A 17,625-nucleotide genomic window follows, 5' to 3' on the forward strand; every position below is an offset into this window, starting at 1 on the left:
AGTGCGTTTTATGCGTATGTTTGTATAATACATACATACGTTGCGAACGAATGTACGTTTTCTCTCATTGGAGTAGGCAGGGGGGAATGTTTAATTTTTAACCCAATTGTGTAATTATTCGTGTGTATGCGCGTTTGTTGGTACCAAGGGGGGCACGCATAGTTGCACAAGTAAAGCGAAATTGTTCGGCAGTTTGTGCATATGTAGTTATACATACGTACGTACGTACGTATTTATGTATGCATGTTTCTTTTTTTTAAGTGTAATGGTTTTTAAATACCATGTGTTTTTCCGCGCCCCCCATTTTTAATTGTGTTTGCCTGCTTCTCATTAAGTGATGTTAACATTGTAACAAAAAGGGGAACAGAAAAAAAAAAAAAAAAAAAAAAATATGGTGGATAATGAATACCATGATGTCCTTGACACATCTGACGGAGTAAATCCATTGGACGGCATAGGTGACTAAAGCAAAAACCACATCACTCGCTTTGCAAATTGCAACTTAGAGATTGGGTGTACCAATTAAAGGAATGGCACAGCGGGGGGAGAGAGAACGAAAAGACTGCTGCAGGGAAGGACTGCCACAGGAAAGCACTGCTGTGCGAAAAGACAGCTGCAGGCAGCATCATAGAACAGCGGCAACGCGCGTTGTGTGCCAGGGAGCGCCCCGTCTATGAGCAAAAAATGATGCCCCACGAAAGACAAAAAAGAGCTTCTTCCCCGTTTGTCATTTGTGTCATTCCCTCACATAAATGTACGCATATACATACATATATTTCTTTATTTCCCCCCCTACGTGAACAGGAAAAAGGGCAGCCAATTGGAACCCCCGGGGGCCCGCAAAAACGAAGAGCGACGCGACCCATGACGGCGGCAGGAGACACTCAGCCGAAATGAAAGGAACCACGTCGAGAAGCGGAAGCATTAACTTGTACAATAACATAACCGATAGTCTGTCCAAATTAAAAACGATAATAAAATATGACCAGGAAAACGATGTGGATAAGGGAGGGGGAGAGACGCAACAGGGGAAAGCACATGAAGGAGGACACTGCAAGCTAGTCAAAGACGGGTCCAATGATGCAGCTAAGTACCCCTTCTTGGGCGGAACGGAGACTGCGGGTGGAGATCCAGCCCACAGGCAAAGGGATGAGAGGAAAGCGCACAGGACGAACAACAAAGAGAGGGAACTGTTGAGGAGTATAGCCAAGGCAAATTCGCTAAAAAAAATAGAAAAAAATATAAGTCTGTTGTTAAGGTCGGATGACGAAGAGGGGGGGGTGGAGGAAGAAGAAGTAGAGCGGCATGTGAATCGTTTGGAGCAGCCGCCGCAGCAGCATTACGGCGGCAGTGATGGGTGCGAGGCAGTGGGGCGTGGCACTGGGTTCGCACCGCGGCGCGATCACCACCAAGGGGAAGGCTCTTTGCCCAACCAACCCTACCCCTCCACTGTGCAAACCGGTGGGCAAATCAGAAGCAAGAATTATGACGAAGCGGTCGAAATGAACAGAGACGTCAATTATAGGGCCCAGGCTAATTATCAAATGGGAGGAAACCTGGGCAGTCTCGAGAGAATTCCCCAGTTTAGCAGCACAGGGAGTAAAGACAACATGAGTTATAGCAACCATCTAGCCCAGAGCGGGTACATCGATAGGGCCGATACAGATATGGCGCACAGCACGGATGGCCCTGCGGGGAAGGACCAACTGGACCTCTCACTCATGTCCACGGAGGACCTCAAGAAGGAATTTACCTTTTACTCCCTGAGCGAAAAGAACAGCGTGCACAAGTTTTCCCTCCACAAGAATGACATGCTGGATCTTAGCCAGATGTCGAATTTTTCCAATTTGTCCAATTTTTCGAATTTTTCAAAATTTTCAAAATTTTCAAACGGGATGAGGGGCCCCAACCGGCCCAACTTCGCCAGGGGGTCCAAGCCGAAGGAGGCAACGATGAGCGAGAGCAACACGTCAGTCAGCTCGTTCACCTTCAACGGGAATGTTAGCAACTTGGTCGGCAGGGACCTGGTGGGGGGAAACGATCATGACGAGCGTGGTCAGCATGGTCAGCATGGCGAACGCGGAATCAGCCCAGCCATCCACCTGAACAGTGACCACGGCGCACATATCCAGGGGAGAGTTCTTTCCGCCGCAGCGAACGGCCTGGAAAATAAATCGTTGAGCAAAAGAAAAAAACCAGACTTGTACATAGCGATGGACAACACTAGCAGTAATAGCGGAACGTACTACGAGAACAGCCTCAAAAGTAACCGAAGCAATTTAGGCACTAGTCGCCAGAACACCTTAGATGAGAGTCATAGGACTTACGTAGGCAGTGGAGATTCCTTTGATCCCAATTTAAGTCATTCCAAGGTGGACAAAAATGCCTTGCCTGTTCATATAAATTTTCACACGAAGAAGGGCGAACTGAATGAATCGCTATACAATCCAAATGGTAGCAAGACGAATCGGAGTGGTAATTCCAGTTGGGTGCAAATTGGTGAAGCGGCTTCCCTAAAAAGCAGTGGCACATTTGTGAGCAAAAGTTACCGCAATATGAACAGTAGCAATAATGTGGTAGATCTGGCCCACTCGCAGGTGAGCGTACGAGCGAGGGGAACCACAAGTGATCACGTGATGGATCAACGATCGATCGAAAAGAGAAAAGAAAACGCACACCTTGGGTCCAACATCGATTTTGACAATAACATTTTTAAAAATTACAACAAGGAAAAGAAATTAGAAGAAGGTAAAAAATGTGGAAGCGATGTGGAGGGGAGACTACACTCCGAGGATATGATGAGCGAGGTACTCACGCATAATGTTTCATCTGGTAAAGCTGCAGTGAAAGACGAAACGGATGGTACTCTCCCCATTAGTGAAGACGATGTGGATAGAAAAAATATTAACGAAATTTACAAAAAGATCAATTCCATTTCGATGCTCAACGATCTCAGTTTGAACAAGTTGGAGAGTCTCAACAGCAGTATTATGGACGTATACACAAAGAGCAACGAAGAGGGCAAATTCCTCGACGACGTCATTTTGGACGATAGTATTTTTATTAGGTCTAGTAGTCTCTACCGAGAGGGCGGCAGTCCGCATGGAGCCACTCCTCATGCGGTCACTCCTCATGCCGCAACCCCTCATGCCGCAACCCCTCATGCCGCAACCCCTCATGCCGCAACCCCTCATGCCGCAACCCCTCATGCCGCAACCCCTCATGCCGCTTCTCCTCAAGGGGAGCTCCCCCCCGATGATTACCAAAACAGGTTTTCCTTTTCGTCCGACCCGGATGCCGCGGATAGCCTTTTCAAAATTTCGCTCAGTTGCAACGAGGTGGTTCTCCCCATCGGTGAAGCCTCTCGTCCAAGGGGTGACATTGAGTCCACGCATAGCAATCGCGCAGACGTGGGAGAGGCGAAAAAGGAGCAGCAACGACGACGGAGAGATGGACCTACACCAAATAATGAAGGCGAACTTGAAGCAACCCATTGTCAGTTTAAGCCACGTGCGGAAGTGAGAGAAACCACAGAAGAGGAATCCCAACGAAGGAGCAACTCCATCAATCAGTTGAAGGAGAAGTATAGCAAAAGGGAGGACCTCTCGATGGAAAAGGAAAACGAAAACGAAAACGAAAAGAAGCTATCCGAGTTGCCTTCCCAGTTAGACAAAAACATGTTGCTGAAAAATACGCTAACATTGCAGCGGAGCTATAACAGTCTGGAGTGGAGGAAATCCAAGACGGCCACCCTGGACCAATTCGCTACCCCCTCCAGTGACCTGCTGCCCAATGAGGGGGATCCCCTGGGGGGAAGGAGCATCTCTCGATCGCCTGCCAACAAAACGGACACGATCAATCGTTTTTCCAAGCATGACGTATATGTGCACGATATGTACGTGCGTGACGATGGATTATCTAAAAAGGGGGTGGACAGTGTGCCAAACTTATTGTTAAGCAAGAGCGGGTTTGCGAATTGCCCCTACTCAGTCGGCAAACCTGCAGGTGTGAACAACCCATTGGGAAGAAGAGGGGAAGATGCTCCAGATGATCGGCATGCACCTCCATCACGAGAGTATGAAATGAGAAGTGAACCCAACAGTTTTTCAATTAGTAATTATTCTTCCCTTTCTGGGAAGGCAACAAAGGGGGATCCGGTCAACCAGGTCAATTCCTTCTCATCCGTTTTTCCGCATGATGACAAGGCCAGCAATGGAGACCCGTCCCACTCTTTCCGAGGCAGCACCAGCGGGGGGGGCATGAGGCGCAAGAGAAGCATAAGTGACTGCGAGGGGGAGAGCGCAAGGGCAAGCGCAAGTGCAAGCGCAAATGTGTATAATGATGGCGGTGTGGACAGGGCCCACAGTGGCAATGCGAATGGGCTGGGAGAGAGCTCCGGAAATCATCCGCAGGAGGGGGGATGGGCCAACGGGGGCGCCTCTACCGGGGGTGCCGCTGCCGGGGGTCGACACAGCATGTTCTTCGGTGCAAGCAGAAGTGGCATACAAAGCAGCGGAAAAATGGAAGGGAGCAAACTGAGCGAGGCGAAGGGGGGAAGGGGCTCCAGCGAAGAGTCGCTCGGCGCGCCCAATGACTTGGTCCTATCGAAAAGGGAAAGCCACAGCGGAGTCAACCACGCTAGTGGCACATACCCATGTGAAGAAATGTTTAACGGTGGAGAAGAAGGTGCCCGTTTTACCGCCCACACAGATGAAGACACCAATCACAGGCGTAACCTCTCCTATGAGGGACCCCTCATGATAGAAAAGTTGGGACAAAGTCAAAATGGAAATCCGCATTTTTTAAGACAACTGAGCAGAGGGAGCGACTCCCAAAGATCTTCCTCTTTTGTGAGGTCCAACGAGAAAGAGGCACAGCCGAATGAAGGTAAGTTCTTTCCACTTGATAAGAAGACCACTCTGGAGGAGAGCAAAGTACCCCCAATGGTGCACAACAAAAGTGTAGAAGGAATAAACTACGGATCGCAACGCTCCAGGGAAGACGAAATTAAGCACAGCGGGATGACGAGCGTGCCAGATATTCTTCACTTTGGCGAGAATAACAATTCCTCCGTTTTTTTTTTCGACAATATTTATAACTCCTCGGAGTATGACTGCATTCCGAAGCCGCTGCACAGCTCGTACTTTGGGGGCAAGCGTAAGGTTTCTCTGGAAGAGGGGGGAGCAGCTGGAGAAGGCCAAACGACATTTCAACCGAATGAAAACCCGCTTGAGGGGACCACCAAGGGGAATGCTTCCCGGACGTCGCCTTTATCGGAGGGGAACCCCCTCACCACTCGCTCCAGCATGAACGGAAGCGCGCGCTACGTACAGGGGGAAAACGAAAATAAATTTGAAGAGGACATAATGCGGAAGGGTGCAACACAAGGGAATGGGAACGACGAAGGGGTACCTGACAGGCAGGGGTATCTAACTAAGCAGACTCGATCATGGAAGGGGTTGCAAAGAAGTAGCAGCAGTGTGTTGCTCAGCGGGCCCAGTGGGGAGATCACCCCACCGGGGGATTTCACCCATGATCCCACAGTTAAGGAAAACACCCGTGAAGATCGAAGGGGCATCGCTGGTGCAATTTTCGCAAAAGAAGGCGCGCAGAAGAAGGGGCCCATTGATCGGAACTCCACCCCGCGTGGTGAAGGGGGAAAGCAGCGGAGCATCGACCAGGAGCAGTCCCAAAAGGGTATGGCAGCGGATGGGAAATCGGACGGGAGAGCAAATGGGAACGCGAATGACGCACTGGAAACGTGCAGCACCAGTTACTCCTTCGAAAAGAGCGAAGGGAGTGGAATATACGAGAAGAAAGGACCAGCAGGGAAGCCCCACCAGCATATGCCCCAAGAGGCTTACAAAATATGTGAGCAAGCGCAGAGAGGCAGTAGAAACGTAGCGATAGAGAATGACTCTGCAAATGTAGGAGGTGTAGATGAGGAGAAGAGCAACACGAGGAAGGTGGCAGTCCCCCCGAGTGAAGAAAAAAGGAAGGAGCATCCTAACTGCTACGATGGAGGGGATAACTCGCCCTTCGCACACGGTGAGGAAAAAGGTAAAAGAAGGGTATCACCCTGCAGTGGACACAGAGAGAGCACATTTGCTGGTGAAGAAAAAAGTGGTAACGGTTACACAGGAAAGAAGGGCAGCACAAATGGATTTCCCCCCCCAAGTATGCCCGATGATGTGCATGAGGAGGTCAAGATGCACAGCGAGCATCAGCGGAGAGACACTGAAAAGGCCCTCTCTGGGGAGAATATTTCTGGAGGTACCCACCCTCGTAGTGGTAGCAACCGTGAGGATAGTTTGGAGCCCAAACATTTTTATAACAAACCGAGTGGGGATTATCAAATGGAAGAGGCCCTAGGGGGGAGGGAGACCGACTACATGGAGGGACAGAATTACGAAGAAACTTCTATAAGGAATACACAGTACGGTAAAAATACGGATGACTTTTATGGGGACCCCTACAGATGCAGGAGTGGCCAAGGGGGGTACACGAAACGGGATGGAGACAGCCATCATCATGCTGGTAATGAAAGCGAAACATTTTTATCCTCATGCAGAGGGGAAAACTACACATCTCAGGAGGGTGACATCGGTGAGTACCCCTATGGAAACTATTTCAGTAGAGGCAAACGGGAAGACGAATTTTATTCTAATCGCTACCATGATGAAGTGAGAAGTAATGGGGAACCTCCCAGGAGCGGTGCATTAAGTGAAGATGCATATCTCGGTGCAGTTAAGGTGGAGAGGGCGGAACAGAACAGGGGCGAGGCTCGCAGCGGGAGAGGTGTGCAGCACAGGGGCGACAAGGAGGAGCATGGTGGAGGTTTTCAAGCGGAGAAGAACCCGCTAGGGGGTAAAGTCCCCTATGAGGGGGTCGACTCGTTAGGTGGCAAAGACCCCTATGGGAGGCTCCACTCGTTGGGAGACAAAGACCCCTATGAGAGGATCACCCCGTTACACACAATTCAACCGCACGGAAGGAGCCACCCGAGGGAGGGGGAAACGAAGATGAACGCGCATATCTTTGGAGGCGGAAGAGGTACTCACCCAAGTGGCCTACCCACAGAGGGGGATGACGGAAGACACAGAAAAGAAATCGTCGTGGAAAGGATTAACGAGATGATAGTAGCGCCAGACCGCATGTACAACAGAACTGACTCAGCCAACCCTGAAAGGAAGAACGAAAGGAACACGTATGATCACGCGGGTGGAGATTTTCCTCCAGCAAGACCATCGCAGGATTACCCTTATGGTAGATGCCAAAGCAGAGACGCACATTATCCGCACGAGCAAGCCGGAAAGGGGCATAACTCTCGTGGAGGGGAGAAGGGAGAAATTATTCCAACAAACCCGTACCAGCTAAAAAAGGATGAGCAGTTCGAAGCAGCCATGACCCAACACAAGTATTATAGCAAAAATGGCACGCAACATTATGAGGATGAGACCAGTCAGCCGATTTATCCCTTCACCGAATTGCTCCCAAATGATATGGTCCATTCTGGTCATTTGGGGAGTCTTCCTAGGGAAGAGGGATTCGTCAACCGCGTCGTGGAGGGGAATGTCCGTGAGAAGTATAGCTCCTTGGGGGGATGCGAAGGGTACGAGAACTGGCCGCAGAGAGAGGGGGTGATTGGGGAGCGGGGCAGCGAGAGGTATGGCCCCAGCTGGAGTGGCGGCGGCGACTACCGTTATGGAGGGTTTTGTGGAGAGGGGCACCCCGGTGAGAGGCACTACGAAGGGAAGCACCCCGCGGATGATCACTACGAAGAGAGGCACCCCGGGGAGGAGAACTACAAAGAGAATCACCCCATGGAGAGGCACCCCGGGGAGGAGAACTACAAAGAGAATCACCCCATGGAGAGGCACCCCGGGGAGGATCACTACGAAGAGAAGCACTACGAAGAGAGGCACCACCGCGGCTACCCCCCCCTGTACGAAAACTTCGACAGGCACAGTGCCATGGTTGCCCCCCCGAACAAAGTAGAAAAATCGAAAACGAACGTAAAGATTGGGGACCATAATTATATTTCTAGTGGCTCCCCCTATGGAGCAGAATTCCACACACCAGTTATGCCCAATGGGACTTACGTAAAGGCACAGACGTCTTACGTGGCCTACGGGGGGGGAACCAAGTGGAAGGGAAACAGCACGCAGCCGCTTGGATATGCACACCTAGGGGAGAAGAAAGAGCCCATTTATAACTACAAGGAGGCACATGTAAAATATGATTTCAAGCGAGAGATGTATGAGGGGAAGCACACGGGGAGTCCTCACGAGTGTGGGCAGTTCTCCCAGGTGGATGGAAGAAGCAACACGGCACTTCCCCACGACTACTTCTTCGATGAAGGTGCGCGAAGCGGAGCTGTGCAGCGGCATAGCAAGTATGCCCCGGAGGAGTTGCCCAGAAAAGGCGAGCCTGTGATGATGCCCCCCCGTTTTGGCGAGTCAAAGGGTGTAGATGGGCACAAAGGAGTGGCCACCGCCCCCACTCGACAATATAGTGGCCGAAGCGGTGGAAACAGCGGTGGAGACAGCGGCGGAAACGGCCGTTTGGCGGTACCACTCCATTACGAAATGAACAGAGAGGATAACACCCACGGGATGTCCCCCCAAATGGGTGACAACTACCCAAATGAAAATAAAACGTGGAGCTACAGAGAAGGGAGGAAGGAATTACCCTTTAGAAAGGCAAACACAAATTATGAGCATTACAGGGTGGGTAGAGACATGGCAAGCAACGGGGATGACCGCATATTTAGACACTCGGAGGGGGACACAATGCATAGGGGAGGCTTACCATGGGGAGGCTCCCAAGTGGACCACAACGCAAGTAGCGGCAGTGAAAGGAACGCCAACTACAACGAGCTGCTCTACGAGCTGTTCAGGGAGAATATGGGCAGCCAGGGGAAGGAAAAGAGCAGCCAGGTGTTGAACAAAATTATGGATGTCATGATGAACATACAGAATGACTTGAAGGATGTGAAGTGCAAACTGAGTAGGAAGAAGAAAGGTGATCCCCAGGAGGGGGGCGAGGCCCGCGGTGGGGAGGTTAGCGGTGAACCCAGTGGTGAGGTTAGCGGTCAGCCCGGTGGTGGGGTTAGCGGTAAACCCCATGGTGAGGTTGTCGGTAAACCCCGTGCTCAGGTTATCATTCAACCATGTGGTGAGGTGATCGCTCACCCCCCTGGTGAGGAAACGGGCAAGCGAAACAGCCCCGATGGCGGCCCCCCCGCAAATAACCCCGAGCTAGACGCAAGCCTAACCCCCGTCCTGAAGAACCTCAACCACGAAGACGTGAAGGACTCAGCGGTGAGCAAATCGAACCGGCTGTACCTGTTCAGCAAGTTTTTCACCTCCGTCTTTTACGAGCACAATGTGAAGACGCACAATTTTATTATGTTTAATATATATAACACGGAGCAGAAGAGACAGACGCACAAGGTGTCCCTCTTCCTCGAGAGGGACTATAACGATATCTACAGTTTGGCCTATAACAATTTGCTCTTCTACGCCTTTGACTGTTATAGCTTTTATAAATATATAAAGACCAAATTTCAGGGCAATTACAAAATATATGAAAATTCTACTTTGTGCCTTTACATACAGAACAATTACGAGACGAATTTGATTAACCGCCTTTTTATTGAGCAGAACAATTTGCACAAGAGCAGGTTTTGCCTAAATGAAAAGAGGATTTTGAAGACGTGTACCAAATATGTGGTGGAGTCTTTCCTCTCTCTTCTAGACAAGCAGGTGAATATAAAAAATGTGATACCTTTTATGAAGAAGAGGAGTTACGAGATCGACCAGAAGAATTTATACTTTTTCATTTCCAGGTTCAATTTGATGGACAAGATTTTCAGCGACTCGCATGGCTTCGAGTGCAACCGGAAGGCCTTCGAGAGGTGCTCCCCGAACGTCAGGAACTTCGCCGTTTTTTTTAAGCGCATTCGGGACGCCTCTGACTTTTATGACTCCCTGGTTGGGGGGGCGCCACATGCGGGAGAGGCAGGAGAAGCGGCGCAGGAGGGAAGGGCGTCCAAGGTGGGAGAGACGGGAGAGGCGGCACCCCCCAGTCGCAGCTACCGACTCATCATCGTGGCCCTGCACAAGGGGAAATCGTTCCACTACGACAAGGCCCCCTTCAGCAGCTTCATCAGCTCGAAACAAAGCGACATGCACCGCTACTACAACAGCTACGACTCCATGTCCTTCTCCAACGACGAAGTGGTGCTCTTCAACCTGTCCTATGCAGTTCCCTTTTACTACATAGAGTACCACAGGAATTAGGGCCGCGCCGGGGTTCCCCCAGAGGTACACACGCGCGTAGAGGAGCCTACGTGGGGGGGGTTTCTTCCAAAGTGTTATCCCAATGTGTGGCAGTCTTTTCTTCCGAAGTGTTATCCCAATGTGTGTCGCTCTTTTTTTTTCTTTTTTTAAGGATCCCCCATTTGACTCTTTTTTTTTGTGCAAGCGTTTCAATTTTTTTTTTAAATCCCTTTCGATTGCATTTTCGAGTGTTCTCAAGGATTCCCTGCACTTGCGCATTTGTGAATCTGTACATTTGCGCACTTGTGCATTTTTTTTTTTTTCCCCATTTGGTGCGCCTCCGTTTTGATAATTTTTAAGGCAGAGCACACCAACGGTGCGTTGATGCGCGGCGCTGCTCCCCCCACCATGTCTTTTGAATAACCTTGTTAATGACTCCCCCATTTTTAGTAAGTTTGCGGTGGCGCGGTGACGCGGTGTTGTACTGTTTCGGTGACGCCGTGTTGCACTGTTGCGATGATGCGATGTTGCACTGCTTTGACGCTCAGCTTGGCAGCCGTGCTGGACACCCTCCCCGAGCAGTGCCCCCCTTCCGCGCGCCTTTGCCCTCCAGTCCGCTCCCTTTTTTTAGCCGTTCTTTTGTACCTACACCAGAGAGTTGCGCAGGTAAGTAAAGTAGCAGGGGGGGGAGGGGAGGACAAACGGACATATGTCAACATTCCCCACATGGCAAAACTCCCATTTTGACGAACTTCTCTTCAGAGTAAATGACCTAAAAAGGCACTTCCTTTGCTTTCCTCTATGCAGGCTACTCTTTGTTCATAACTCGCTTTTCAAAATGTTAAACCGTTTTTCACTTTTGTGCATTCGCTAATGTGTGTGAAAATTTGTCCGCGCAATTAGCTCACTGGGCAAACGCCATAGTTCATCCCATAGCAAATTTAAGCAAATTTTTTGTAAAAAGCATTTGTGTCTGTTTAACACCTTCAGTATGGACGCGGAAAAAACAGTCACACAGGAAAAGGTGCAGCGGCGATGTTGCTCACTTGTGCGTTGTAGCTCTGCTGGTGGTCGCCCCTTTGGTGGACTCCCCAACATGAAGCGCAAAAAGGTGCTCAGCTTTTCCGTGGGTTTTTTTCTACTTTGCTGTACGTTAATCGGGTTAGGGATAAGTTTGGCGGATTCCTCAGGAGAGGCCCCTTCCCAAGAGAGCTTCCTATCAACCTGCATGCACGTCATCGACGCGATAACATTCTACGAAGACGAGCTGCAGAACTACAAGTATGACGATGAGTGTGCGGCCTATCGGCACATAGGCAATACCGTTTTGGAAAAGCACAACTTGAGTAATTACAATTGCTACGCGAAGATGCAGAAAGCGTTGTGCAAGCTGAGCTACGCCAGGGTTGAGACGCCTGAGGGGGAGACCGCAGAAGAGCATGCAGATGGAAAAGGTGAAAGAGAACTCAGGGAAGGTGCCACAGAAGAAAATGGTACCTATGTGGAGCATCAAAGAGAGGATTTCCCAACAGAAGGAGGCGCAGATACGTGCACCAGAACGAAGGACCTGTTCATATCCCTGCTGAGGAAATGCACCGAAAGGGGATACGGAGACACCACGGCCCACTGCGCCTCCCTAGACATAGAAAAAAATGTCATCTCAGATGGGGAACTATTCTGTGAGAGTTCATTCGAAAGGAAAAAAAGTGTGCAGGAAAATGGGGGGAACAAATCAGTCTACGTAAATGGTTATAAAAAGGGTATAACTGAAACACTCCATTTTGAGGAACACCAAAGGGACGACTGCATAGGTATGGTTAACCTGTTTAACAACTGCTCCACAGTTAGAAGAAGCGTCTTCGCAGGTTTACCTCTTACCCATTGTGCTGAACAAAGCGAAAAGTACCTTTGCAGTAGGAGGCTTCACAAAATGGAGGATAAAAACTATATTTACACCTGCTCAGATGTGGTAGTGCCTTATTTGTTGGGTGCAAGTAATAGGGGGAAGACGTACAGCCAGATGTGCCACGATGTAAACGGTTACGCAAATCTGTTGAAGAATGAAAAAAATGAATTTTTAAAAAAAAAAAAAAAAATACAAGAAAATGTGAAGCATATAAAGTTAACGCAAAAGTTGTACAAAATTACGGAACATATTTTCCAAGCGCTTCAAGAGGAAGTGGAAAAATGCAACCCAGATTTGCTTCACCTGTTTAACCTTTTGAAAAACGTAAAGATTGTTCTTCCCAAAAAGTACATGCTAAAATTGAACGAAATAACTGATGGAATGACTCACTTGGAGGACGCAGTGCGCAAAATGGGGTACCCCAGCTTGGACGGGGACAACGTTGAGGAAAACGTTTTGCTCGTAAATGAAGCGAAGGCTGCCATAGAGGGCTTCCTGAGCTTGCAGCGGGGCATCGTGCTCGCGGCCAGGCAGGTTAATGAGTACATCCGCAGGGAAACCACCACACGCGGTGTAACTACAAGCGCAAACGGTGTAACTGCCCGAGCTACAGATAGCCCCCTCGGCGATCGCGCCAGCCTCTTAAGCTTGGACGAGCTGGAGAAGCTGCAGAAAATGCATAAGCGCATTAACGAGAGAGTTGAAGACTATGCCGACAGACGCAGCCACTCCGTTTTCCAGTACCAAAATTCCATGATGAAAGATTTCCATAACGATATTGGGAAGCTAAATGGATTAATTGAAATTTACACTTCGCAAATTTCTTTGCTAATTGGTAAGGGGTTAGTTGCATGATCGGGTGAGGCCTCCACCTGCTCACCCTTCCCATGCGGGGCCGCACCGCGCCACTGCATGAGACATCCGTGTGTGCATACAAACTGTGTGCGCAACTGTTTCGCAGTAGCATGAGTTAAATTGTTTTTAAAATACGAAACAGTGGGGGCGGCAAGTTGGGATGCCGCAAACTGGGGTGAACAAATTGGAAGGGCGAAACGATGGGAATTAAAAAAGACGTGGGGAACGGGGTGTGCTGGGGTGTAGTTAAAAATGATTGGCGGGGCGGTCACTCCGAAGAGATGCGTAGCATACCAGCAAAAACTAATTCACCAAAACGAAGTACATAATTATTGGTAGCAAAAGGAGAAGCGGGCTCGAGGCGCTCTTGTGCGAACCCCCCCTCTGTTTAGAAGCGCCTTGCGAATTAGTACTCTTGGGTAGTTGCACATTCCCAGGGGGGTTCACCTGCACCCCGTTATTGTTCTGCGCCCCGTTATTGTTCTGTACCCCGTTGTTGTTCTGCGCCCCGCTGCTGTTCTGCACACTCTGTAACACATTCGTTTGTGGCGTCGCTTGAAGCTTTAGCCAGTTTTCTATAGCTGGATCCGTCCTGGGGCATTCAATTTTGGCGTAAAAAAAGTAGTTCCCCAGGTGGTACCCCTGGTCGTTGGTTATGTCGACACTCAGGTTTCGGCTGTCCAGCAGGTTGCTGCTTTCTGGGATAAATAGGCGCCTGTGGGGGGTAAGCGGTGAAATTATATCAGTTTTGCCGCGAAATGGTACAGAAATTGCGGCCAATTAACGACGTGCTAGCGCAGTGCGCCGCTCCAACGCCCATTTTCACACGCCCCGCAAACTCATCGCCGCGGTTACAAGTGGCTATTACTGGTAAAAGGCGAAGGACTGCGTCTGGTGAATGTTAAATGTTTTGAAATTAGCTACATTCAAAGGGCACGTGGGAAGGGAATTGTTTCCATTCGGGAATTGCTCATTTGGTTTTAACGAATCAGAGTTGACGTTGTTTATCCTAACGGATACGTTCAACCCGTTCGCGTTATTATCCTCTGCGAGCTTCGTTCCGTAAATGTGAAAGTTGGCCAGCCTGAACAGGTGCTTGTACGCCTCTGTTTTATCTACCCAAGGGAAAGGAAAAAAAATTGCACACATGTGTGTATGTATATATATATGTGTGTGCGTGCGTGAGCACTGAGCTGGTACAGCTAAAAGGAGCCGTGTCTTTTAGCGTCACGCCAGATTCTCTTTCCCCTTGAGTAAAAATACCTGCATTGGGCAGTCCCTTGGATGCCTGCACGAATTTATTCACGTCAGGGACGCACTTGGAGAAGTCGAACAACGCCTTGTCCCACAGAAACGGCACACCTACCAAGCTGTTTTGGCTATACAGCTAAAAAAAAAAAAAAAAAAAAAAAAAATATGAACAGGGAATAATATTTGTAGAAAAAAAAAAAAAAAAAAAAAAAATATGAACAGGGAATAATATTTGGAGAGAAAAATGACAAATGTAGCAATGCTGTCATAAAAAAAGCTAGCTGCTCCCCCCGATAGAGCATAACAATCTACATGTTTTTTTTTTTTTTGCTAACATTTGCAGAGTCGACGAAACCTGATGATATGAGGATATTTTCTGGGTTAAAACTTTTCATGTTGCTGCACTGGTCTCTTGACGTTGCCAAAATGGGACACCCGCCGCAATACGTTACATTTGTGCAGTCTATACAAAGGGGAAAAAACGGTGTGTGCATCATGCGCAATTTGGTGAGTTAGTAGACGCTCATGAGTATTCAGGAATGGGCTTCCTGTCTGCATATACACATTCATGCACGCATGCGGGACACGGTTGGGACATACCGGTCAGGGGCACCTTCTCGTTGGCGTCGTTCGTTAGGGGAGCGCAGTTGATCGAACTGCATATAATTTCGCTGGTGTTAAATTTATCGTTATTGTCCACTAATTTTGAAAAGACCTGTACAGCGTTTCCCTCTGCGGGGGGGCTGGACATGGCCGCTCCCGTTGTGCCGCTTTGATACGCGTTTGTGTTTGCATTCGGTGCATTTGTGCTATTGCCACTGCCCGCAGCTGCGGGGACGGAGGCGGCTCCAAGGGCGGCAGTCGCGGCTGTGCTCAAGTTGCTGCTGCCATTGGGGTTATTTCCATTAGGGTTGTTTCCATTGGGGCTGTTTCCATTAGGGTTGTTTCCATTGGGGTTGTTAACCCCGTTCATGTTGCTATTCCCATTCACGTTGCTATTCCCATTTACATTGTTATTCCCATTTACATTGTTATTCCCATTTACATTGTTATTCCCATTTACATTGTTATTCCCATTTACATTGTTATTCCCGTTCATGTTGTTATTCCCATTCACATTGTTTCCCCCATTCACATTGTTTCCCCCATTCACGTTGTTTCCTCCATTCACATTATTCCCATTCACGTTATTCCCATTTACATTGTTATTCCCATTCACATTGTTATTCCCATTCACATTATTCCCATTCACGTTATTCCCGTTCATGTTGTTATTCCCATTCACATTGTTTCCCCCATTCACATTGTTTCCCCCATTCACGTTGTTTCCTCCATTCACATTATTCCCATTCACGTTATTCCCATTTACATTGTTATTCCCATTCACATTGTTATTCCCATTCACATTATTCCCATTCACGTTATTCCCGTTCATGTTGTTATTCCCATTCACATTGTTTCCCCCATTCATGTTATTCCCATTCATGTTGCTATTCCCATTGATGTTGTTTCCCCCATTCATGTTGCTATTCACATTCACGTTGTTATTCCCATTGGCGCTGCTAGATGCGTTTCCGCCCGCACCGTTAGACATTCCACCTTGCGCGTTTTCTTTATTATGCTTATGGTTCTTCGCTCTGTGGTGGTTGTGCCCGTCGCCACTACCTTTGGGATTTTCGTCCGATCCGTTGTTATTACCATTGTGGTTGTGCGCATTTAAATTTCGTAAATAATGATGGTTTGAATTTTTTTTTATTTTATTACTCCCCTTTTTGTTTCCATAATGACCATTATGGGCATTGTTCGATCCGGAAGAATTTGAATGCGTGGATGTATCATCATCTTCGTCGTCGTTCCCCTGTCCATTTTCCTCCTCCTCCTGTCCGTTTTCCTGCTCCCCCTGATCATCCTCCTCTTCCTCTTCATCATTTCTGCGTCTTCGATTTCGTATGCGCAATTGTAAAAGCGACTGGTCATTTTTTTTTCCGAGCAGAGTGTTGGAGGATCCCCAGAAGTGCAAATGATCGTACTTAGTTCGCTGTGCCACGCGGTAGCTTTGGTTGGGTAAAGTATGGCCCCTTTCGCTGCACTTGGTAGATACAGTTACGACGTCTTGCGTGATATGGAACATGTTTTCGAGGGCAATTATTTTGAACAGGGCGAAAAGAAACTTCAGTTTCATTTTAATCGCGCGGTGGTTGCATTTTGGGAATGGTCCATTTTGCGCGGCATTTTGACTGCTCTATTTGCGCGGCATTTTGACTGCTCTATTTGAGCGGTACTTTGTCTTCCCCATTTGCGCGGCATTTTGTCTGCCCCATTTGCGCAGCATTTTGATTAATTTTCCTGCCTATTTAATTTTTTTTTTTTTTTTTTTTTTTTTTTTTTTTGACAGAAAAAGTCAGCCCATTCGCGCGCTGGGGTGTGTATGCGAAATGGCGACATTGGCCAGGCGCAAACACCCGAGCCTTTAAAAGGTGAAATAAAACGCGTTTAGGATTAAGAACAATGTTGCGAGTAAAATGCGTTGCTGCGTTGTGGCCAACTACATTCGCTTGCACATACAGGTAGACACGCGTGCGTATAAACGTGTGTACGCCTAAGTACGAATGGCTGCATATGGACAGGTGAATGGTGGCACATACAGGTATGCCCATACCCACACATGAGCGGTACCCAGATAGTGTTTTTACCTCCGTGTAGAATGACACTACCGGTGTGAAAAAAGAAGAAGCGCTTCCTTTTGGAGCTAGCTAAATGTTGTACTTCCCGTGCCCCTAGGTGCATATAAGCACAGGGTAAAAAAGGTGAAAAAAAAAAAAAAAAAAAAAGAAATAAAATAAAAAAAAATTACAACTTGGTGAACAAGACATGTGCATATCCACGTGTTCCCTTTTCTTCATTTTAAAAATTGTGCAAAACATGCAAACGAGTTAGCTACAACGTAGTGTGCGTTGTTTTTCCTTTTGATCTCATGTGATTGTTTGCCCCAATAAATATCGACTCACGGAAGTCATGTTCGAGGAAGCGCATAAGAACTGGAGAGAATTCCTTTGAGCGCATTTACCTCATCTGCCATCCATTAGAAAAATTGAGGAGAAATTGATCCCAAAGTGATTCCCCTTAGGGGGCAGAAGCATACGACGCGAGATTTCTAACGTGTGTGAAGCTGTGCTGGAACATTTTACCAATCGCCATTTAGTCACATTTGAAAAAAAATGGCATCACATTGATACAGGCAAAAAAAGGGACAATGGCTCCCATTTGGGGGAGGGGTTCCTCTTACGGACAAAAAAGCGGTGTGTGGAAGAGACCCTACATTTATGTTCA

The 17,625-nt window shown here is 48.3% G+C and overlaps 3 protein-coding genes across 3 annotated transcripts; 2 read left to right on the plus strand and 1 right to left on the minus strand.

Annotated features, from left to right (window-relative positions):
• Nucleotides 1-893: 893 nt before the first annotated feature.
• PVX_092415 (hypothetical protein, conserved) lies at nt 894-10,304 on the plus strand (the record flags this gene model as incomplete). Its single annotated transcript, XM_001615425.1, has 1 exon — nt 894-10,304. One exon carries the CDS (start codon nt 894-896, stop codon nt 10,302-10,304), a length of 9,411 nt encoding a protein of 3,136 aa, XP_001615475.1.
• A 724-nt stretch (nt 10,305-11,028) lies between these two features.
• Nucleotides 11,029-13,238, plus strand: PVX_092420 (hypothetical protein, conserved). The gene has a single exon (XM_001615426.1). It carries the CDS (start codon nt 11,275-11,277, stop codon nt 13,042-13,044), a length of 1,770 nt encoding a protein of 589 aa, XP_001615476.1. The 5' UTR covers nt 11,029-11,274; the 3' UTR covers nt 13,045-13,238.
• Nucleotides 13,239-13,347: 109 nt separating this feature from the next.
• Nucleotides 13,348-16,477, minus strand: PVX_092425 (hypothetical protein, conserved; the record flags this gene model as incomplete). Its single annotated transcript, XM_001615427.1, has 5 exons — nt 13,348-13,759; nt 13,913-14,159; nt 14,308-14,431; nt 14,631-14,758; nt 14,896-16,477. The coding sequence occupies 5 exons, from the start codon at nt 16,475-16,477 to the stop codon at nt 13,348-13,350; spliced, it is 2,493 nt and encodes an 830-aa protein (XP_001615477.1).
• Between the last annotated feature and the right edge of the window lie 1,148 nt (nt 16,478-17,625).

Source organism: Plasmodium vivax, chromosome 9, assembly GCF_000002415.2.
Source record: "Plasmodium vivax chromosome 9, whole genome shotgun sequence".
NCBI classification, from domain to species: Eukaryota; Apicomplexa; class Aconoidasida; order Haemosporida; family Plasmodiidae; genus Plasmodium; species Plasmodium vivax.